A 22,525-nucleotide genomic window follows, 5' to 3' on the forward strand; every position below is an offset into this window, starting at 1 on the left:
TCATGTCTTTGTTATAAAAAAGGTCAAATTGCACTTAGTTTGACTACATGTAGCAAGATTTAGAGGAACTAAGTCAAATTGACCTAATTTATCCAAAACCCTTTAGCTTTGCGCTGAGTATAATTTAATAGATATTGAATTTATGGAATTTAACTTTACTTTAAAAATCTTGGTACAAATAAAAGAGGATTTTTTAAAAAGTTAATCTTATTTGGTAGAGACCATTTGATAGTACATCAGCTACAGAAAATATTAAAAACTCATTCTCAAACTATTTCAGAAATTTTACATATCTGTTTTATAAGTCCATTAATCACTGTATTATTGTGATTGCCTAAAGTCTGACAAAGTACAGTGTATTATTCTAGTGACTAGATGCAACATAATTGTGTTTCAACAATGTAAATCTGAGAATAAATATATTTTTATGATCACAGCACTCCTGTTTGTCTCATTATGTATATAATTTAGGCTCCCTGACAAAGACTTTACTCTTCTGATAGATTTTACAGTATCATCCGTCTGCAGTTACTGTAAAATGTAACTCCTGTAGAGAAAAAGAAAATTAAAGCGATAAACTACAAATACAGATAGAAGAAGTTCACCTTTTCTTTTATTCATGTGTAATTGATAATGTGAGGGTGCTCATACATAATATTTATTTCATCTATAAAATATATTACCTTTCCTGAAAGCAAAACTAGATAAAAATCATCAGCTTTCATTTGATAAGAAGCAACTAATTTTTCAAGTGTCAATCAAGGCAGTCAACTGGATCAGCGAATAAATGCATTGCAAATAAAAAAATAATAAAAATCTAAAAATAAAAACCACATTCTAATGAAGACATTTATCTTCTGGCCATAAAAAAAATAAATAAAAATGATATAAAAAAAAAAAAGCCACGACATTCGAGCGCTAGGCCCGCTTTCCAGCGACACACACACAGCGACCATCGTTTACTTCTCTAAGGTAGCAAATACTGTTTTCAGAAAGACTGCGGGAAACAAAACGGGAGGCAGATTGAGCGCTTCAGCAGAAACCAAGGCGATGCTTCGTGATATTGGTCGTCTTCCCTCCTAGGCCCTGCGCTCTTCGCCCTCCGCCGCTGTCATGGCAACCCTGGGATTGTCAGCCGTCACACCAGCTCGCTGTGACCCGGTGCGGCGTTGAAGCTGTCTGCAAGGAACCAAAAAAAAAACCAATGCTGCGGAGGTGAGCTCAACTGGTACCCAGGTACAAAAGCGTAAGTAACTTTGACTCACACTCCTAGTCTGTTAGACACACACACACACACACGCACACACAGAGATAAAAACAGAGAGACATGTACCAGACAAGTCCAGAGACTTGTTTCTGTTTTGTGGTAGTCTAGGTTTTTTCACGGGGGGTTTGCGATTTGGGGGCTTCTCAATGTTATTGGGGCTTTCCCTTTCAGAGCCTGAGATCAGTGAGGGACAGGAGACAAGTCAACAGTTAGAGAAACACACTTTACACAAACGGCAACAACACACTGAGACATGCACCACCTCATCTCCAAAAGGGCTGGCTGCTTTTTGGGTTCTGAGAAAGAAAAGGAGCAAAGAAAAGGCCCTTCAAACTGCATTAGGTTACAAAAGAGGGTTCAAGGACAGTTTCAGGTGAGCGCACCTGCATTCAAATGTAACTTTAGCTGTAAAAAAACATAAATGCGGTTGCTTTCTATGGGTTTTAGCTTGCTTAAAAAGTTCACAGACAAATGGAAACGGTCTTCTAATTTACAAAACGGGGTGATGGTGTAATGTTCTAAAGAAACAAACAGAACAAAAAAAACTCAGCAAACTTTAAAAATTTTTAACATGAGGAAAACTTAAACGTCATATTTTTGAAGGTGAGGGACGATCACAGCTCTGTTATGTTTGATGAATAAAACCAGAGAACGACGTTGTACCTGCATCACAGGACATTGCCTTTCTGTTCCTCTGCGGCTTCGCAGGAGCCTGAGGTCTCAGTCCTTCGTCGCCTGAGCAACACATTCAAACAGCTGCAGTCAAAGCGCCGTCCTCCTTATGCGCGCCTTCACACACAGGAGACCTCACTCACACACACATTGTCGACTGAATTTACCACATTTTCTGCTTTTTTTTTTCCAACTTTGAATGCAGGAAGAGATTTAAAATTAAAGTATTTCAGCCTGATTGTATTTGACATGCTTGCGTTTGGTGATCCAAAGGTAGTTATTTATCAGATTGTTGCTATTTGACAGTCATTATTGTAGTTTTGAGTTTTAAATGTGTAATTTGGAGAGTTTGTTTTGTTGTTATACTCCCTATCTTTGTCAGTTCTCCTTTGGGAAACAGGATTTTAGTCACAATACAACATTAAAGATCAAATTAATAAACTGTGGTCAGTTTTTTAAAATCTCTCGCTTTTTTTTTTTTGCAATAGGGCAACCCAACATAGCACACTTTTCAAACAACAAGTGTTGTATGCATTCAAATTCACTCCACTTTTACAGTGATTAGGGATACATCACAATATGAAAATTTGGTAACAATATCGATAACCAATACTATTATTGGCCAATAACCGGCATTAGCAGTCTCTATTATGAGATCTAAGTCAGGGAGGTCAAACTCATTTTTGCTTTGGGACAAATCAAGACCATTAATGCTCTTAAAGGGTCGGTTGTACCAGAATGTATTGGTAAAATCTGTTCACAAACTGTTAAAATATCAATAAATTCTTAAAATTAAATAGGATTGTTGGAGATCTTTTCAGTTCCTCCAGGATTTTGTGATTTTTTTTGTTGATTTTTTGCAATACAAATCAAAGTGTTTGTGGTATTAATCTGGAAATATTTGCGCTTGTTAAAGTCAGTAAATGTGAATTTTTTATTACTCGCTGAATAGATCATGGATTGTATCATCTGACATCAATTAGATGTCAGATGATACAGCTGTTCAGTACAAGTAAAAATGTTTTTGACAATTTTTGAGAAAAAATCTGCAATAAACTTCCAATTATTAGTGCACAAAAAATGCTGGGATTGGTTGATTTTGCGTCAATTTCCACAATAATTGAAACTGAGGCGACTGATTGATATCCTTTTGGCAGTAAACGGATAAAAACTGCACCGATTTGATTAATAAAATAATATTTAGGCACAATTAATGTCTAGAATCTAGAGGGCCACATAAAAAGCTATTTGGGCCAGATTTGGCCCACGGGCCTCGAGTTTGACACACGTGGTCTATTTCATTCACTACACGAAGTCATTTCTCACACCAATTAGCTGCAGCTGCGTTTGTTGGTTAGTTCCACGTTGAGTTACTCTTCCTGCACCGCGTTGTAAAGAAACCCTCCGTTAGTCAGGCTGCTCGTTGGAAGACCTGCTAATCTCTTGGTGTGGATACATTCAGACTGAATCCTGGCTTCTCTCTGCTAATCAGGATTTGTGGTGTGGGGTACCTTGACTCGCTGCTCTGTCTGGGAGCCCATGGATCGGCTTGATGGCGGGAGGCGGCACCGGAGGAGGAGGTAAGTTCCTTTCATGAGCCGATTCTTTAGAAAAGGTCACGTAGGAGGAGGTCTTTGGCTGAGAGGCACAATTCAACAATGGCAACGAGAAAAAACCGTCGTTTTAAAATCTAAACCGTGAACTGTGCTCTTGGTTGGAGCTCATTAACCATGAATCACATTATTCACGTCTTATTTGCCAACATCACATGACGTCAGAGTGTGAGAGCGGATATTCACCACAAAGTACGACATCTTTCAGCAGGTCAAACATTTGGTTTTCATCACCTTTTCGGGAATGGGAGGAGGCTGACCCTCGGAATCTCGTCTTCTCTCTCTCCTCTCCGTCTTCCCAGCATCCCTCTCTTCATCGCCTTCCTCCTCTGCGCCAAACGACGAGAAGAGAAATTTGCTATCATCGAAGCCAAACTCAAATATGCTTTAGCATCGCATCAACCGGGATAAATGATTTAAAAAAACATTACAGAACGTACGGTTTGTGACATCCAAACTTAACGAGTGACTAACGTACAATAAGTTAGCAATAAACTGCAATAAAACAAAATTTATGATCTTTGAAACAGAAAAATAGATGGTTTAGATTATCCTCTGCTGAAAATCTAGTGGAACGAGAACAGGAAGTTATAATTTCAGAGGTTGTTTTGGGTCATAAATTTAACTGGAAATCTCTTATAACATACACAAAGGAGAAATCATGTAAAAGTATTGGACTACTAAATAAAGCAACAAAAAAACAAGTGTCATAACTGTCAGCACTCCCAAGAATTATATTATTAAATTGTTGTTCCATATCTGACTTTTTTCATAGGCACATATAAAACTATCACCAAACCTTTGCTTGTGACACTTTATATAAAATAATTTTATATAAATGAAACTCCTGCTCTTTCTGAAACTCCGCCTTCAGGAAGTCATCACAAGATGGCTACTCCATTAACCCTTTAGCAACGTTTTCACCAGCGTTGCATTGAGAAGTGGCTTCTACAAAGATCTCAGCAGATGCTCAGTTCCACCAGGTGTTTGCTAATTGCTGCAGGCTAGTCTGAAGGAGCCGAGCCGTGAGGGACGGCTGCTCTGTGAGGTGGAACTGCAGCTCCAAGGAGGCGCTGCATCTCAAAGGTCCCACCAAGCATTTTGCACAACCGAATGGTTGCCATGGGAGATTAAATGATTTCTCAAACATGCATGAAAGATTTAAGGCAACACTCCAGGTATGTTTTTGATTAGGGATTATAACATAACGTAAAGTTCAAAAAAGTGGATTTTATATAACACTGCCCCCTTGAATCGAGTGAATAAACTGATTGATTGACTGATTGATTGATTGATTGATTGATTGATTGATTGATTGATTGATTGATTGTACCTGGCAGGGCGTCTGAACTCTCCCTCCTGTGTCTGGGCCGCAGTCGGGTCACGTTGGGTTTGCTGCTCTGCGGTGGGGGTTCTGGTTTCCGGCCTCCCCCTGCCTCTCCGCCGCTCCTCCACCCATCTGCAGGACCCCCTCCGTCTCCCTGCGGGTCCTGGGGATGCCACTCTATGGCTGCTGCCTCCGCGCTGCTCTTCAACACGTCGCCCCCCTCCTGTTTGGGCGACGGCGTCCTTTCCGACGGGTACGGAGGCAGCGGCCTTTGAGCCAAATGAAGCCCCTGGACTTGTCTGTCCTGCTTTCGCCCCGTCCACTGACTGTCCACCTGTAAGTCCACGGGTCTGCTCTCAGACCACGACCTTTCAATCTGCCTGCCGCCCATCCACTGCCTCTCTATCTTCCTGTCGATCTGGCGCTGCGTGTGCCTATCTACGGTCCACTGCCTCTCCACGGGCCTGCTCTCGGCCCAGTACCTGTCGCTCTGTCTGTCGGACGTCCTCAGCTCTCCGGGGGTGCTCTCGTCGAAGCGCTGCCTCTCTGCCGCCGTCTCGCCCCGCCGGCTCTCGATCATCCAGTCCGCCTCCGCCTCCAGCACTTCTGTCCGCTGTTTGTCGTCCACCCAGTACTTATCCGTCTCCACTGGCTTCTCGAACACGGCGTCCATTTCCGAGATCTGTCAAAACACAAGACGAAAAGGCGAAACAGGCTGAGCGCGGTGAAAGCATAAGCAAACAGAGGACGGGGTGCGCAGTACCTCTCGGGGAGAGTAGAAGGGGTGTTTTCCTCCTGGGTGAGGGATCCCCGGCACCGGTGGCGGACTCAGGATAAGAGCGCCTTTTCCCTGTTGATCATTCATTTTGCCGTCGGCCCCGTCGCAGGGAGACTTGGCGGCTGGCCGCGGAGCTTGGAGGAGTGTGTATACATTCTCCATTGCTGTCCTAAAAGAGAGCGTGTACAAACTGATCGGACACCGGACAAAAAACCCAAGCAGACAAAACTACGAAGCATCGCAAGTTCTGTTCCAGGATAGCCCTGTATTTATCTCATTATGTCCCATAATCAGCTTCCCTGAACAGCATTCCCAGAACATGATGCTGCCACTACCATGCTGCACAATGTAGAGTTTGTAAAAGGGGGGAGTATTATGTAAAATCAACTTCTTTGGGCTTTGTATCATGTTATAATGTTTACGCCTCATCAAAAACATACCTGGAGTGTTCCTTTGATTCTTTCATGCACGTTTGGGAAATCATTGAATCTTCCGTGGCAACCATTCAGGGCGCCTAAACGATCGGCCTCACAAAGCTCCACCTATTTCAACACAGCTCCTCCAGACTCGCAGCAGCAGCAATCAACAAATCCCCACTGATCTCATCGTAGGAACTACTGCTCAGTCCTACACTCCTAAGCATGTGAACGGCTTAATGGAGGAACATTGTGGTAATGATGAGCTGAAGGAGGAGCTTCTTAAAGAAACAGAGGCCCAAATACAAGGCGTCAAATTGTAAAGTCAAATTTTGTTCATGTTTGACACACGCAGCATTTTTATAACAACTGAAAGTAACATAGTTACTTGATTGTGCTATAAAAGAGCACTGTGAGTCTTGAAAATATGTGGTAATATGTTATAAAGTCCTCAAAGTATGAATACTGATTAAGATACAAATAACATAATCAAGAGGTATCATTATTCCAGGCAAAGATCTGGGTTTCTCTGGCCTAATCTGCGTTTAAGGAGAAGTGAGGCCATTTCTAACTACTTAGTTGACTTTTGAATCCAAAGCGGATCCGCCAGCTGTCATCCACACCTGTGCAAACACTCAGCCTGCTGCTGCACTGGCAGCTCTCAGTGATTCCTTAAATCAACACAGGAAACACGGAGATTCAGAGCACCGTTTGTTGAGAATTTATCAGCTCAGAGCAGCGGATTTTCACAGAGAAAACCAAAAGGAGCTGACCACCAGAAACTCTGAGCCTGTGGTTCTATAAAGTATTTATATCCCTGGAACCTATCATGTAGTATTACAGCCGCAATCTTTGGTCCATTTTATTGTTTTAATTTTTTTTAAAGCTCTTGTTGCTCTGAAACTTTAAGCAAAAGCTGTTGCAACTTGTTGCCTTTAGAGGTTGCTTGATTAGTAAGGCCTTAGATGTTTGGTGGATGACTATGGGGCATAGTGGGATGCCATTCCTACTGCATAAAGTCTTTCCAAGAAGTAACCTTTGAGTGTGTCTGTGGAAAATGTCTCACCCCGTGGGCGCCGTAGCAACCGTGTGACACCCATCTCCGTAGACCTCCACCTCCGACTCCTGATTGGACAGGGTCTGGCTGCGGTTCTTACGGAAGCCAAAGATGGCCAGCATGTTCCTCCTCTTCTTCCTCCTCAGAGAGTGCGCTTTATGCAGGGAGGAAAGCTGACTGAAAGTGGGGAGAAAGGCTGCATGTCACACACTCACACACACACACACAGTCCAGTTCAACACAGCCATCCTGTTGGTTCACACACGAGCCCCTTCTGTTAAGATGTCACCGAATTCATCACGGCCATCTGGGTCGCTTGTTTGTCTGCTCTGCTGCTGCAGTAGGGGCGTTGCTAGGATACACGTCTTAAGGACACAATAATAATGGCTTTATATAATGGCTTTATATATATATATAAGAATCTACATTGTAGCAATTTTTTCTAGAAAAAAAATCATATTTTTGAAGTAACAAAGTCAGACATAAATCACAACCATATTTTTGTGAATGTAGTCATTTTTATGTGGCATTACAAAAAAACTTTATAGTAAAACAGAGCATCTTCAGTCAGAGGCTTCTTCAAATTTGCTGTAATACTGACTGCTACAGGAGATCCTTCCAGCCCACAGCCATCAGCATTTATAATAACTCTTTGAAGAATGTTGAATTAGTATTGCCTGCAACACAAATGTGCTGCACAGCTACTGCCAGTGATTTTAAAAGATTATTATTCCTAAAGTTTCTTTAAATGCTCGTGGCTTCAAGTCCCTTTAATGGTTAGCAACTGAAGGTTCAGGAGTAAGCACAGAATTTCCTGATGAGTGAATCAACGGCATTTCTTTTTGTTTGGAATAAAAAAACAAAAGTTAGCAGGTTTGGAAAGTCAGCATGGAACCTGAACAAGGTCGGTTCCTCGATGCTTTAGCGGGGTACGTCTTTTTGGAAAGTACAGTTGAGAGGAAAGGTGTATTGAGCAGCAGAGTTCTGCATGGTTAACTAGCACTCTAGCAGAATACATTACAAAAAAAAAAAAGTTCTTTTTCCATCTTATCTTTTGTCACATCATCTTAGATGCAATGAGTTGCATCTACTCATTGCATCTACTCATCATATGCAGGCGGCAAAAAGGACAGCAAAAAATAAATAAAAAAAGTTTTCCTCTGGGAACTAAGCAACAGAAGCGGTGTTAGCATCACTCCACTGGTTCTCATCTGTAACTGGATCGATGCGTAGCCGTCTGGCCATGTCTTATCTAAAAGATCTGCTACATCACTAAGTTTTATCGACACCACAATCATCCAGCAGCAGCCAGCAGCTTCCAGATGATGAGGTTAAGCTAAAAAACAGAACCGATCAGGGCCTTGCACCTGGTGCTCTTTTTTTTTTTTTTTGTAGATTGGTTGGTTTTTCCTCAGAGAAATATTCACTTTTTCTTCTATTACTTTTATATCCTTGAATTACATTATTGTTTGTTTTAAAAATTATTGTCCTACTTTCTCAGCCAGCTTTACTTATTGTTACATAATATCCAATCTAATGGACTCCTCATGCAATTCAAAAGAGCTCATTCATTTTTAATGTGTTGCGAAACATCGAAAATGGACGACTGCGGCGAAAGTGGAAATAAAATCCACAAAGCAGTAGCAGCAGCTTGTGAAAAAACGAGTGTGCAGGCCAAGCTTGTAAAGTTTGTGGCTATTTTGTTGGCGGCGGGAGGTGAAACGCTGGAGGTGGAAAACATCAAAAGTACTTACCTGTCAGGTAAAACTCGTTTTGTATAGAAATCTGGGAGTCCGTCATCCAGAGGGCTTATTCCTCCATTTTCACTGCAGTGCTGGGCACAGACACACACAAACACTCCCCTCAGAGAGGATGCTTCTGCCGGGTTCATTTGTAAAAGTTATGTATGCAGTAAAACAGATGGAGTACACTGAGCTGACATAATCCAATTGAAAGATTATACTTGACAAAGACAGAAGTCCAAAGACGAAATACCGGGAAGCATTAGTTAAATATAGAGCTTGGAAAGAAAAGTAAAAAAAAAAAAACCCAGAAAATTTCATGGCGATGAAAAGATTTGTCCCTACTGTTTCCGCGGTGACGTGTCCTCCCCTGTGCCTCCGGGGAGGCCTCGGCCGAACGCGCGTCACGTGGTGCAGCGGCAGACCCTGCGTGGGCAGCTCCGACAGGCCTTCCCAGGACGCCGAGTGGGACAGTGGCGAGGAGAACGACGGCCCAGAGGGAGGCGGAGAGGAGCTGGAGTCGTCACACAAGCCTGTTGGTGGCGACATGGAGGGCAGGAGATGCAACGAGGAGATGTTTGAACCCGGATTCAAAGGCAAGCGGGGGAGGGGGAAAAACAAAAGCTGTAAGAGGATGAGTACTCACTCAGCCTGGTGGAGACGGGTCGTATTCTCCTCGTTCTGGAGCTGCGCTTCTTAATGGCAATCGTGTCCTGGAACAGTGAAAAGCAGAGAAAAAGAGAAGGGCAAAGATCACGTCATCCTCTGGGTGAACAAAACAAGGGACCGGATAACGCCTTCCTGAGAGAGAACACGCAGGAATGATTCAGATATAAAAAGCAAACAAACAAACAGCTGGATCAATGAATAATCCACTCCTGGCGTACTGGAGGAAGGGTAAAAATAAAAATACAAAAAGACCTTTGAGCAACACTGAAGACCTGCGAGATCTAAAATGGGTTTAAAAAGTTATGGTGGTATGAACAAGGAGGTTTCTGACACCATGAGCAGGTCAGCTGTGAGAGAAAAGTACAGAAACCCAAAATGTCCAAAATAAACAGCATCTTTTAAAAGACATGACAGTCTGTTCAGAACAATTTCAAAGAACAATTTGGTACAATGTGTTTTCGAATGCTTCACATCCCATCACGCACCATTTACTAATTGTCTCTCAAAAGCATAAAAAGACAGATTTTAATCAATATTATTGTATTTATGCATCAGACATGCACACACAAACTTATTTTATTAATTGTCGCAACAATGACCCTGTAATAACGTAGTCGTTGATTTTTCTTATGCAGATGCTGCGCCTGCAGATTGACTTACCTCAGCATGCTGAGTGCTCGGAAAAAGGCTCCATTTTTGATCTACTTTCTGATTAATTCAGCTAATAATTGTGCATAAGGCACTGAAGTTTTCATGTTTTCAACTTCAATAGGAGCGGAAAAATGAGTGAAACACAGGTTAGAGACATGACAGATCTGGCTGTTCCCCCAAAATGTGGCTGATTCCTTAATGTTTACACACTTTTAGCAAACCTCTCCAGACACGACAACACACACGGCTCACAGCATGGCTGCAGCTTTTCCCAATGAGATGCTTGGAATGGCAGATAGTCTTAAAACATTCTTCTTTAGCGACAAGTTTGAAAAGAAAGGCAATAAGGTAAAAAAATAATTGATCTAAACTGTGAAAAAGAAAAGAGAGTAATTTAATTTTTTTTTTTAAAGTTTACACTTAATATAATTGGAGACTTCTTTGTCTGCACCAGAAATGATCTCAGATGGTTTGCAAAGAACTATTGCGGCAAATAAATGTTTATAAATGTATGAGTGCATAAACAGCGGCCTCGTAGCAATACAGCCAGCCTACAAGACGGTACAAGAACCTTTGAACATAAATGTTGCTAATTCCCAAAACTTGCCTAAAAGTGATTAAAGTACTTACCTTGTTATCTGACAACTTAGACCTTTTTCGCTGGAGAAAGTCAAGCTAGCAGAGCCTAAAGAAGGTGCCATGTGACTCAGACTTTGGTGACAAATATCATCGTTTTCTCCATATTGAGGTTGTTCAGTCTGGAATTTACTGACTGCTAAAGCTAACTCAACAGAGCTGCGATTCAATGGTAAACCAGCCATTTATTAATAAAACACAAACAGCTAAAAGCTGGGAGTCAATGTGAAAACCATAAACAATTTTCAAAGTCACAACTCTGCTGTCTGGTCAGATTGCATTTGTAGGAACCGGTCTGAGTTTGAACCAGAGAATTTTAAAAACAAGACGAAAGTATTTAGCTGCAGTGAAAAACCGTGGGCTTAGCACACAAGTGTTTAACATTTAGCCTGCTGTGTTTCATGTATGCACACAGCCTGACTGTTTGATGTCAGCTGGGCACGCTGTTAGAAATAACAGGCCTCTTAAATGCTATGCTTCAATCACTCCAATCAGTGCAAGCTCCTAAAGGCCAAGAAACAATCGAATTGACAACGCATCATCCATTCAAGTGTTGTTAAACTGTTTCCAGCGGAGGAGCTGGACCCTCTCAGCGCTTCTGACCTTTAGCTGCGGCGGTCCTGTCAGGAAAGTGGGAATAATAATTCTGATGCTGAAAACTTCATTTCCGACAGCTCTGACAGGACCGAGGCACTGCTTTTAATTTCTGTTAGAAATGCAGTAAACAAGAGCAATACTCTCATTTAATCGGCATCTTACCGAGGCGGATATTGTGTAGGATGTCGGTGATTTCTGACTCTATGACTGCAAAAAAAAAAAAAAAGAGTAAAAATAATTAGGAAGTAGTTTGTAAGAGAAAAAGAGTTGCGTAACCCCCCCCCCCCCACACACACACAGGCTCTTACAGAGAATAATAAAAATCTTACTGTCTGCTAATGGAGTCAGATTTGACAGACAAAACAAATGCTGGAGGCAGAATGGGAAAAAAATTATAGTTTTCCAATTTCCCAGACTTTACAAGAAAAATATTACTTTTGCAGTACATGATTTTTATAGGTAAAAGCATAGCTCAGCAAAATCCTTTAAATCTCTTTGCGATTGACTGTTGGCAAGGAAAAAAACAAAACAAAACAAAAAAAAAATGTTTCCTGCAAAGATGGCTGCAGGCAAAACTTTCAAAAACAAGAATGGACTGCTGCTGTCAGGGGGTTAAGCTGTGTGTAGGAAGCAGACTCCACTTCACAGGTACCTACCACTCTGGAGGTTTTATGCTGATTGTGCCATTTTTCTTCAATTCGCTCAACATCCGTTGACAAAAATCAGAAAATAAGAGACGCTTTTCAGGAAATAGGCTGGCAACTGACAAGTCTCTGCTGTTTTTGATGACCGGTGACAAAGCTGAAGCTTTTATCAGGCTTGTAAAAAAAAAGAACACTCTTCAGTGTGGGAGTTGTCACAGACAGATATTTGCTATTTACTGTATCAATTTCTAATAGAGCTGGCGTGCCAAAGTAGCCAAAAACGTTTTGCTTTGGAAAATTGACCTTAAATCAGACGCCACTAAAAAGGTAGTGTAGGGCGTGGAATTAACTGAGGTGGCAAAACCAAGTTAGTTCTGGCAAGAATTAATGTGTTGAAGTCCTTAAAGCCCCTCTCTACAGCGCCATCTGTATGTCACAGTGAGTGGACACCAAAAGAGAAACGTAGTGAACAAGAGCAAGAACTCCCTGCATGGCTGCAGGAACAAAATGATGTTATTTTTTCCCAGCCATGGGAGAGAAAAACAAACATCTCTCCCTTTAGTTTTTAAACACGTGGCGGCCATGTTGAGTTTTTGGGGCTGGTACTTTCAGGAGGCGTTCCAATTTTTTTCAACTTAAAACTTGCAAGTTTTTCAACCAAACAAGAAATATAAAGGAATGGGAATGTTTTCTTCAGTGGCAAAACACAACAGACGTTGGACTCCTTTTGTGACGCTATTTTAAAATATCATGACTTCGCTGTGGGGCGGGGTTGTACATTTGACAACCAATCCTCTATGGCAGAAATTGGCGATTGGGAAGCTAGTGTTACGTTGTATAACAAAGTTGATAAAGCTTTGTTACACAGTCACCACACTCTCTCACACACAGTGTGACATTGACTCTGCTCCTGCTTTGTATAATTAATGCCTTCTCCTGGCAGGAATGCTAGAATATTGTTTTTTTATCATTTAGTTTAATAGTTCCTGAAAAGAAACTGAAATTATCCACAATCGGCGGCAAGATCGATCGGTGCATTCCTGCCTAAGTTGCACAAAACGACCATCGTAAACAAAACATGTAAGGCAAGAAACAATCGATGGTGGGTGAGGTAAGTATGACACATTTCCAGAAAAAATAAAAATGATAACACACGCACACGCACGCATGTGCAGCAACACACAATGTCCACACTCACTATGCTGGTGCCGAGCTCTTCATCTGTGATGTCCAGGGAGTCTCTGTGTCTGTTAAAACTCCACGCAGTCCCATCTTCACACGTCCCTTCCCAGCATTTTAGATGAGACACCTGCCGGGTCTGAGACACACGGCACTCTTAAACTCTTTTGTCACCCCCTCGTACAATCAATCTGTGTCGCTTTCACACCCTTTCGCGGAGAGGAGGCCAGTGTTTACCAGAGTCTTGTGGGTGGCGTAGAGCTCCTGCAGGATTTGGTCCACGATGGAGTTGGTGAGGTAGGAAACCACGGACAGCTTCACTTCTCTGAAGAAGATGGAGTATGAGGCAAGGCAGAGACAGATGGGAAGCGGTTAGTAAAGGTGAGAGCTAATCAATGCCCCCGCTTATCAGACTCACGACTGCTTTGCTGCTCTTACTCCAAAGCCCTGTGGATGTCCTGCGCCGCTCTTTCCATGAGGGCGGTGCGGATGGCGGAGCGAGGGATGGACACCCGCTCGGAGACGGACGAGAGCGGAGGGCTTAATCTCTCTGCCGCAGACGACGATAAAGGACAGAGCTCGCGGCAAAGTGACACCATGGAGTCGACGATCACCTGAAACGGACGGCGCCTGTCACGAACTCTGCCATCTGTCGGGGAGGGCAAGGCGAAAGAAAGCTCTCGGATCTACCTGCAGCTCCTTATCGGCGGCTTTGGCGAGTTCGCCGGCCAGGGAGTCCAATCTCTGCCGCACGGGCCCGTCCACAGACAGCACGTGGGCCAGCTCGCACAGCGACGGGTAGAGCTGGGGGAGACATCGGGGGCAGAGGGTTCGTTCAAGTTCAGACTAAAGGCAACGTAGACCCCCACATATAAACATTTCGTATCCCTCACAGCTCGAGAGTTCCTGGCCTCTTTCAGGACTTGCTTGGCGGCTTGAATCTCCTCCATCTCTCCGGCGCCTCGCAACAAGCAGAGCTGCTGCTGGACGCGCACGCAGAGGCGCTCCATCACCTGGGAAACAAACAGGGCAGGCGAGGTGACAGCGGCACAGACACTCATGAGACATTCGAAATAAAAAAAATAAAAAAACATCCCTCACAGACGGGAGCTACCTGCTCGGCGGTGCTGGTGACCAAGCCCTGGTGCAGCCGCAGAGCCTGCCTCTGGGAGAAGCGCTGCGTCTGGTTGTTCCTGACCAGAGCGCGCTGGATCTGCAAGGCGACAAAACCAGGCGGAAAGGTTAAAGTTCAAAGTGAGGTTTAACAGACGATAGAAGAAGCTTGAGTGTAAGCAGAGTTTTTCTTTAAAAAGTCTTCTCTTATGTAATGCTACTTTTGTCCATGGGAGTAACAATAACTATGAGTTCCCCACTCATGTTTGAATGACATTCATTAAGAACCCCCCAACCTCACATTTATAATAAAATATTACTTCACCTGCGGTTGAAAAAAATCCTGACACATGAATGTCAGAAATTCTGACATTCATCTCAAAATGTTAGCGTTCCCCCCCCAAAGCTAATTTCTGTCTTTTCACGCTCAAAACTGTCCTTGTCTTTTCCAGAAAATTTCTGAGACTAATCTCAAAATTCCGACGTTTTTTTCAAGCAAATTTTCAACTTTCGGAGCTCAGAGACTTTCTTGTTTTTTTCTAGAAAATTTCTGAAATCAATCTCATAAATTTATTGAGATTAATCTCAATCTTAAAATCAATTTAGATTAAAATCTTCAACTTTCTTTTGCAAAAGTTGAACATTTTCAACTTTCGGAGCTCAGAGACTTTCCTGTTTTTTTTCCAGATCATTTTTGAAATTTATTCCTGTTTTTTTTCCCACAGAGCAACGACTCTGTCCCCGCGACTCCCACCAATCAGCTCCTGCAGACTAGCCAGCGGCATTTAGCAATCACCTGGTGGAACTGCACAAATGAGCTACTGCTCAGTGCAACACTGGTAAAAACGTTAAAGGGTTAATAGAGGAGTGATGTTGTGATGGCTTCCTGAAGACGGAGTTTTTAAAGAGACAGAGGCCCAATTTGAAGGTGTTAAAATACAAAGCCAGGTTTCATCTGAGTAACATTTGATATATAAAGCATTTTTATAGCAACTGAAATTAACATAGCTACTTGATTGTGATATGAAATGGTACTCTCTGCCTGGAAAACACAAAATACGGCCACTCCCACTCTGTGGAAGTAAAGCTGTGGAAAGAGTTAACTCCATTCCCTACAGGTGACTGATCTAAACATAGGTGGCGATTAATGTTTGGAAAGAATATTTGTGCTTGATGTATTTTGGCCCAATACACGACACCAATTTAAAGTAGAGGTGTGCTTCTTTGCAGAAGGGCACATATCTACTTTTTTTTTTTTTTTTTTTATCAACCATCAGTCAATAAATCATCCAGACAGTTATTGCAACCCCAACCTTAGTGAGGGCCTGCTCCGTCTTCTCCGGAGCGCTGCGGTACGCCTGGCTGATGTCACTTAGGGGCAGAGGCATGTACTGCAAGGTGAAATTACTACAGAAAGGAGGGAGCACAGAAAGACAAAAAGGTCACGTTATTAAAGCAGACACTACAGGACCGAGAAGAGAAATTTAAACTGGATCAAAGGTTCCAGGGTTTGCAAAATATCACACCCCCAACATAATCCTGAGTAAAGCTTTGATCTGTGCAGCCGTGGCCTCCGTAGCCCCGAGGTGAGTCTGGACCATGTAAGATAGCAACACGAAATAAGTAATAAACTGCCCATGCTGCAGTTTTCAGAGAGGTAAAAAGAAAAGTTTCCTATGAGGTATTCTCACATGGAGGCATAAGGCTCTTATTGATGACTGCAGCAAACATCTCCACAAAACAAGCAGGCGGTTTCAGTTCTTACTGTTCCAAGGCTCGGGCCACATCGAGAAATCCTGCAGCGGAGGTGTTGTTGCGATCCCATGTCACACTCCTGCAGGGCGAGTGTGTGAGTTGGAGAGAGATGAAAATAAAAAAAAAATAAAAAAAATCAAACCCTGTTACAAAACTATACACACCCTACAAGTCAGAACCATTTCACAGAGCAACACGGACGACCGGAAAAGTTTGGAATGCATTTATATTTACCCTCCTTTGTTCTAAACCCCCAAAATACAAGCATGTAAGAGTGACATGTGGTAGTGGCAGGATTATGCTGTGGGAAGTGCTCCTGTTGACACAGACAGGGAAGCTATAGCTAATGCTGCTCTCAGGCCCTGTCACAATAACAAATTTTGCTAGACGATAAATTGTCCCAGAGCTTATTGCGATTAACAATAATATTGTTGTTTAGAGACCATTTTCAAGTAATACACGAGTAATAATGAGATGATAACGGCAAGAACACGTTCTTAAAGATAAACAAACTTTAAATTCTAATGAACAATTTAAACTCTGGACGTGAAAGACATTTTATATATCCAAAATAAATAAAGAAAATTACAAAAACAACAAATAAAATGAATTATGAAGTCCCTGTTGACAAAATTATCTTTAAAAAAAAAAAAGGGATAGTTGAGACCAAAGCGCCAGCCTGACGACTTTCATCATTCAGTTTTTGGTTGAAAAAAAAACAAGAAAAGAGAAAAACAATAAATTAAGCAAATCAAAATGATTGAGTTTCTTTTAATTTGTCATGCGATTGATTGATTTATTGCTTATTGTGACAGGCCTAATTGCACCACTTTGCATCAGTATCTAATAATAATATAATCTAATAAAATGTATTGAAGTTTATGGCTGAAACATGGAAAAATGAAGATAGAAGTTTGAGGGGTTTGACGATTTTCCAAGGCTGTCTACATTGTAAACAATGTAAAACAACAACAACAACAACACAGCAAAAACACACATCAACAACCCTCCTCTCCGTGTAGTTTCCTTCACCTGAGCGTCGTGTTGATCTGCAGGGCTTTGCTGAGCATCTTGGCCCCGATGTCGTCCATGTTGTTTCCGCTGAGGTCCACTTTTCTCAGGCAGGTGTTGCTGCCCAACGCGTTGACCAGCACGGTCCCCCGGGAGCGCAAGCGCGAGTCCACCAGGGACAGGGACTGCAGAGCCTGCAGGGGGCAGAAGAAGAAAGCGCCAAATTAAAGTCAAGCAAAAATCAAGCGTGTGGGAAGGGAGAAAGGGAGAGGAGGGGGAGCATTAAAGATGAAGTTGAGAAACAAAAAGCTAAAAGGAAACAGTGGAAGATGGAGCCTTGAGGATAAAACGGGGTAGTAAAATTTTGTGCATATTGATGTGACAGCTCGCCAACACGACTGCGCGCTGTATGCATGAATTATTTACAATATGTGCGAGTAGTGAAGTAGAAACTGTGTCCACAACGCTAACTGAGGGGTAGCAATAATTCATCGCAGTGACATATCTACAGCGAAACATCATAAAACAATGATGCGACCCCAAAAACTGATATGAAAACGACGATTTCACTGAATACATCTTTTAATAATGAAGGAAAGTGATCTGAGCTTTACGTCAGACGCGGTCAAAAATAACTCAGGACAGCGTATAGTTTTTCGACGGTCGCTGAATTCAGAGCGATCACTCACGCATTCCTCCTCCTGCATGAGTGAGACCAGCTTCTGCAAGACTTCGTCCAGAACCCTGAAACCATGGAGACAGACACACAAAACGTGGCTGGGGCGAGTTATTTTGGCGGCTCCCGCCTCAAAAAGAAAAAGAAGAAAAAGTTACTGATGTGTTTATTCAAGCTGGCACATGCAGCCCATGCAGTCACAGTCACACACACACCTACACACACACGCACACATATAAATAACTGCAGTAGAGTGTGACATGGAGCGCTGGCAGCACCTGTTTTTGATGTTGAAATTCTTGCCCAGATGTAGGTGTTTTAGGGAAGGGTGTCTTGAAAGGGCAGGCAGCACTGTGATCAAGTCTGCATCGAGACCTGTCAACACACACACACACACACACACACATCCAGGGCTCAGCGTGGCATGATCCATTAGCAGGGACCCTGGGTCTTCTGCTACCACGGTTTCAGAGAAATTCAAGGTCGCAGCAGGACGCGCACCGTACCGTTGTCGGAGATGTCCAGCGTGGCGACAGAGGAGACCCGCGGGAAGAGCTCCTGGATTACGGCGGCTCCCGCAGACCTCAGCTGAGCGTGAGACAGAGGAGAGGACCAATACGGGTCAGACGTGAGTGAAAATAACTCAGGTTTATGTTTCTGGGAGGACGACTCTGTTAAAAATCACACTTTCTAAAGTAACTGAAAGCCTGAGGAGGTTCTAACAAAGCTGCAAATAGAGTGTAGAAACAGTTTTAATCATCGAACTCAAGGCCCGGGGGCCAAATGATGCCCGTCCCAGATTTTTATGAGGCCCCTCTAGACTCCAGAGGGAACCATAAGTAGAGCCTTAACATCAAAGCAGTTTTGTGCCAAATTGCATCAATAGGAAATTCGCTCAAAATCAAAAGACCCCCCACATTTTTTCACAAGTTTATTGCAAAACACAAACAATTTTGACCATAAACTTTCACAAATTTAAACATTGGGTTTTAGTGTTGCTAACTCCCACCTGCAGGTGGCAGCGTGTCTCACGTCCGACCTGCGATTGATGTGATGAGTAACAAAAAGTCTAATTTACAATCACATATAAGCACAAACATCTAAAAATTGCAAATATTTCTATTTGCATATGTCTATATTATATTTGATATATCTTATCAAATATAATAATGTTGTTCAGAACAATAATGTTCTGTTGAACAATTAATGTTTAATATTGTTAAAAGATGCTCAATATCATTTAATTTTAAGAAGACCTTATTAAATGCAGACAGCGATTTATTAATATTTGATCAGTTTGTTGATGGATTTGATCAATAGGTTCTGGACCAACCGGCCCTGTGAGAACATTCATGATCTTGATGTGACTCCAAGATGAAAATGAGTTTAAAACATTTAATTATCATCTCGTCTGAATCACTATATGCTATTTATTAAGAGTGAAGCTGGTATCTTTAGCGAAAAAGATACATAAGGGGAAACTAAACATTACGGTGCAGTCATAGACAGAAAGGAAACATAGGAAAAATATAAAAGTTTCCACACCTTTATGCTATCTATAGAAAAAAAACCCATTGTTTGTATTTTCTCTTTTTAACATTTGAGCAGATGGCAAAAACAGGTGGCCACATGTTCCACATATGCCGACGATCTAAACCCCAGTGAGAACAGCAGGTAAACATGTCACAAAAATGTGTTTCAGGTGTCGGGACGATGTGATTTCTGCTAAAGAAAAAAAATAAAAAATTTCACACATAACAAAAACAGAACTTATGGATCACATGTTGTCCCTCAGAGTCATTCGCAAAAATATTTCACATGTTACTCCAGGATATGATTTTTGCAAATTTGTGGAAAATGACGTTACACGTGTTATTTTATGACATCATTTCCACAGTATTTGTGTACGTTTGACATGGAAGTAAAGGATTTCATTCTCGTATGAACAGGTACACAGGGAAGATTTTTCACATAACAATAATTTACACATGTGAAACACACATGTGGACACATTCCGCTTGAGGTATAATTTCTTTGCTTTGTCTTTTTGCGTTAAAACACACTTTTTAAACTGAAACTTAAGTTGTCTTTAAACAGAGATTCATCACTGCAGAAGCAGGGAAGCATATTATGTCGAATGTATCCAAAATTGGAAACATATACAGCAACTGTACAGTAGCACCCATTTAATGTGCCGCAGAAAGACAAAAATGGCTTCCTACCTCACAGCCGCTGATGTCCAGATGAAGATCGGTGATGTGAGGATTGGTGGTCAGCCCCGACAGCACTGCTCTGTGACCACAAAGCGATTGAAAAAGAAAACGAGAGTTACGGCTTCCCACATCCAGATGCTTCCCTTTTTGCTTTCTTCGCAGCAGACTCGAGATAAAAGAGCTGCGACTCGGGGAAAAAAAGAAATGGAAGACGACATGTCGGATACCTCAGAACGTCAGGGGGCAGCTTCATAGACGCGAAGCTGACATGAGAGAGGCTGAAGGCCGAGCTGAAGAACTGACGGAACAACGGCAGCGTATCCTTCACTTTCCTGTGAAATCAGGGGAGGAACAGGGAGGATCAAAGAGGAGTAATGCAGAGATGAGGTGAAGCGAGCTCCACGCAGGACGGGATGAAGTCACTTTAGTTAAATGCTAGATAACTTTGAGTGCAGCCGCGAGAGCGCAGACACAGAATGACAATTACACCTTCTGAGGAAGTAGGGGCAGCAGGAGGGGTCAAATGACTGATTGGCTGGCTAAAATATTCAAGATTCTCTCAGAAAGTACAAAGAGAAATCTGAATTTAAATATGGGGGACAGAAAGAAACCACAAAGTTGCAGTGATTCACTTCTAGACTCCCTTTGAGGAGGTGAATGTGAGTCGCTGAAAATCAGGGAACGGGATGGTGGTAAAAGATGGCAAAGAATTAATTGGACACACATCCGATTGTTTTCAAAGGCTGAACGGTCACGCCACGATTTATCCAACTTTTATGTCATTGACGTGAGATGCGTCGTAATTCTGCACCAGAAAAAAGGCCAGATGGGGTAAATCTGGACGTAAACAATGGCGGAAAACGATGATTATGTCATTAAGAAAGAAGTCTGTTCCCCTGGAGCGCATTGCATCACAATCCCACCACTCCTGGTCCTGACTGCACATCCAGGCAGAAGCTGCTGCGGTCAACGTTCCACAAAAGGCCGTCGCTATTAGCTGTGCTAAAGTGTCAGAACGGACCAGTTCAAGTCTCTCCCTCTAAACCTGGACAAGTTATTCCCAGAAAATAACAACACATAACTCTAGAATATAAAAAGTTCTCGGGATACTGTTGAGAGGCATTGCTTATCTTCCTACGCTTGGCGTCAAGGTGATGTTAAAGACGTGACTAACCTGTGCGAGAAGGTATTTTTGGACAGATTGAGAAAGGAAAGATCAGCGCAACACCCCCTCAGAAGAGCCCCAAATAGCTGCATGAGACACAGGGCGGGAAGCAGTTAATCTGGGCACGGACAGAAAGGCAAAAAGTTTGAGCAGAGCCGGACGCTTCTACTGACAGAGTCGACGGAGCAGTCGGTGGCCGACAGATCCAAGTGGACCAGGCAGTTTGGCTGAGACAAGAAGAGATAAAAGTTCTGCAAACAGAAAGCCAGAGGAACAGAGGCGACACGTTACAGGCTGCAGAGGAAGAGGAGGAGGAGGAGAGCGTGTTCTCGTTTCGGATGGATTGTGCTGTCTGACCGAGGCGTCCTCCCCTGAGAGGACCCCGGGGTTCTTGCTCAGGTCCAGGTGCAGGAGGGAGTTGGAGTATTCATCGCTGGAGCACAGAGCCTGAGAGAGAGACACGACGCCTGAGAGGCAGAGACAGAGACAGGCAGAGGTAGAAAGAGAGAGAGAGAGGGAAAAAACAAGGGCAGATGAGAGGATATGATATTAAGAGACTGGGGATGCTCTCAAAACATTTACGTTCTTACATTATTCATGGGGATCTTAGAGCAGAGGGTATCAGTAGATGTTATGGGGAGCAGAACAACTCAATGCAATATTTAAATTCTCCACTGGGTGCAGGGAACAGGAACAAGAGACATGCAGCCTGCAGGGCAGTGCTCAGCATCGTAAGTCAACCTGGAGGACACAAACTACGAGACAACGATGCTCACAGGAGGGGATTACCTGCAGCTCAGAGGGTTTTACTTCCTCTAACCTACAGCGTGGGCTCTGTGCAGGAAAATTAGCTAACCTTGTGCAGGGTTTGGTCGGATTCTGTGTTTCGTCAAGCTAGATCTGAGCTCATACTTTCCTAACTTCTAATAGTCTGGTAGACTCGGTTTGATTGGGGACCAAAATTTCAACATTTGTTTAATTTTCAGCTGCTGCGGTTCACGTTCACACTGCGCTGTCAAACCTTTTGAGCAACACCCCCACTCGCCTGTGGGGGCGCTGCACCAGGAACTACTGAAGGAAACAACACAAAGACCTCTGAAGAAGTGACGAGCGCAACTTCCTTCTTCATGAAATGTAAAAAAAAATTGAATGGCGTCAGATTTTAGCGGTCGTAGGATTTCTCTTTGGTCTTTAATAAATAATAATTAGCCATTTCTTCTGCTAGCCTAAGGCTCTCGTGTTTGTTTTGGGTGCATTTATCCAGTGTGCCCTGCACTATAGACCGCTTAGTGCTTTTGGAGTGGTCTCCATTTGTCAGTTTGCGTTCACACATGCTTTCGGACC

The 22,525-nt window shown here is 42.7% G+C and overlaps 1 protein-coding gene across 5 annotated transcripts in view; it reads right to left on the reverse strand.

The window, feature by feature from the left end:
* Positions 1-600: 600 nt before the first annotated feature.
* The window catches only part of LOC122838742 (capping protein, Arp2/3 and myosin-I linker protein 3-like), a 41,920-nt gene continuing 19,995 nt past the window's right edge, over positions 601-22,525 (reverse strand). Inside the window, exons 13-40 of one of the 5 annotated variants that reach the window (XM_044129659.1) lie at positions 21,539-21,648; positions 21,355-21,432; positions 21,191-21,267; positions 20,244-20,348; positions 20,026-20,095; positions 18,310-18,391; positions 18,082-18,178; positions 17,817-17,871; positions 17,149-17,321; positions 16,127-16,195; positions 15,675-15,768; positions 14,363-14,461; positions 14,142-14,261; positions 13,939-14,052; positions 13,687-13,862; positions 13,486-13,573; positions 13,268-13,387; positions 9,519-9,585; positions 9,218-9,405; positions 8,885-8,964; positions 7,140-7,307; positions 5,643-5,826; positions 4,886-5,561; positions 3,787-3,881; positions 3,451-3,577; positions 1,931-2,002; positions 1,334-1,441; positions 601-1,179 (exon numbers count right to left, since the gene is read on the reverse strand). In XM_044129659.1, the coding sequence (XP_043985594.1) occupies positions 1,139-1,179; positions 1,334-1,441; positions 1,931-2,002; positions 3,451-3,577; positions 3,787-3,881; positions 4,886-5,561; positions 5,643-5,826; positions 7,140-7,307; positions 8,885-8,964; positions 9,218-9,405; positions 9,519-9,585; positions 13,268-13,387; positions 13,486-13,573; positions 13,687-13,862; positions 13,939-14,052; positions 14,142-14,261; positions 14,363-14,461; positions 15,675-15,768; positions 16,127-16,195; positions 17,149-17,321; positions 17,817-17,871; positions 18,082-18,178; positions 18,310-18,391; positions 20,026-20,095; positions 20,244-20,348; positions 21,191-21,267; positions 21,355-21,432; positions 21,539-21,648 (3,533 nt within the window). In that variant the 3' untranslated portion in view covers positions 601-1,138. Of the gene's footprint in view, positions 1,180-1,333; positions 2,057-3,450; positions 3,578-3,786; positions 3,882-4,885; positions 5,562-5,642; positions 5,827-7,139; positions 7,308-8,884; positions 8,965-9,217; positions 9,406-9,518; positions 9,586-13,267; positions 13,388-13,485; positions 13,574-13,686; positions 13,863-13,938; positions 14,053-14,141; positions 14,262-14,362; positions 14,462-15,674; positions 15,769-16,126; positions 16,196-17,148; positions 17,322-17,816; positions 17,872-18,081; positions 18,179-18,309; positions 18,392-20,025; positions 20,096-20,243; positions 20,349-21,190; positions 21,268-21,354; positions 21,433-21,538; positions 21,649-22,525 lie in introns of those variants that run through there. The other 4 variants (XR_006371944.1, XM_044129660.1, XR_006371942.1 and 1 more) reach the window with 4 other exon arrangements.

This window comes from Gambusia affinis, linkage group LG10, assembly GCF_019740435.1.
Source record: "Gambusia affinis linkage group LG10, SWU_Gaff_1.0, whole genome shotgun sequence".
Taxonomy (NCBI): domain Eukaryota; kingdom Metazoa; phylum Chordata; class Actinopteri; order Cyprinodontiformes; family Poeciliidae; genus Gambusia; species Gambusia affinis.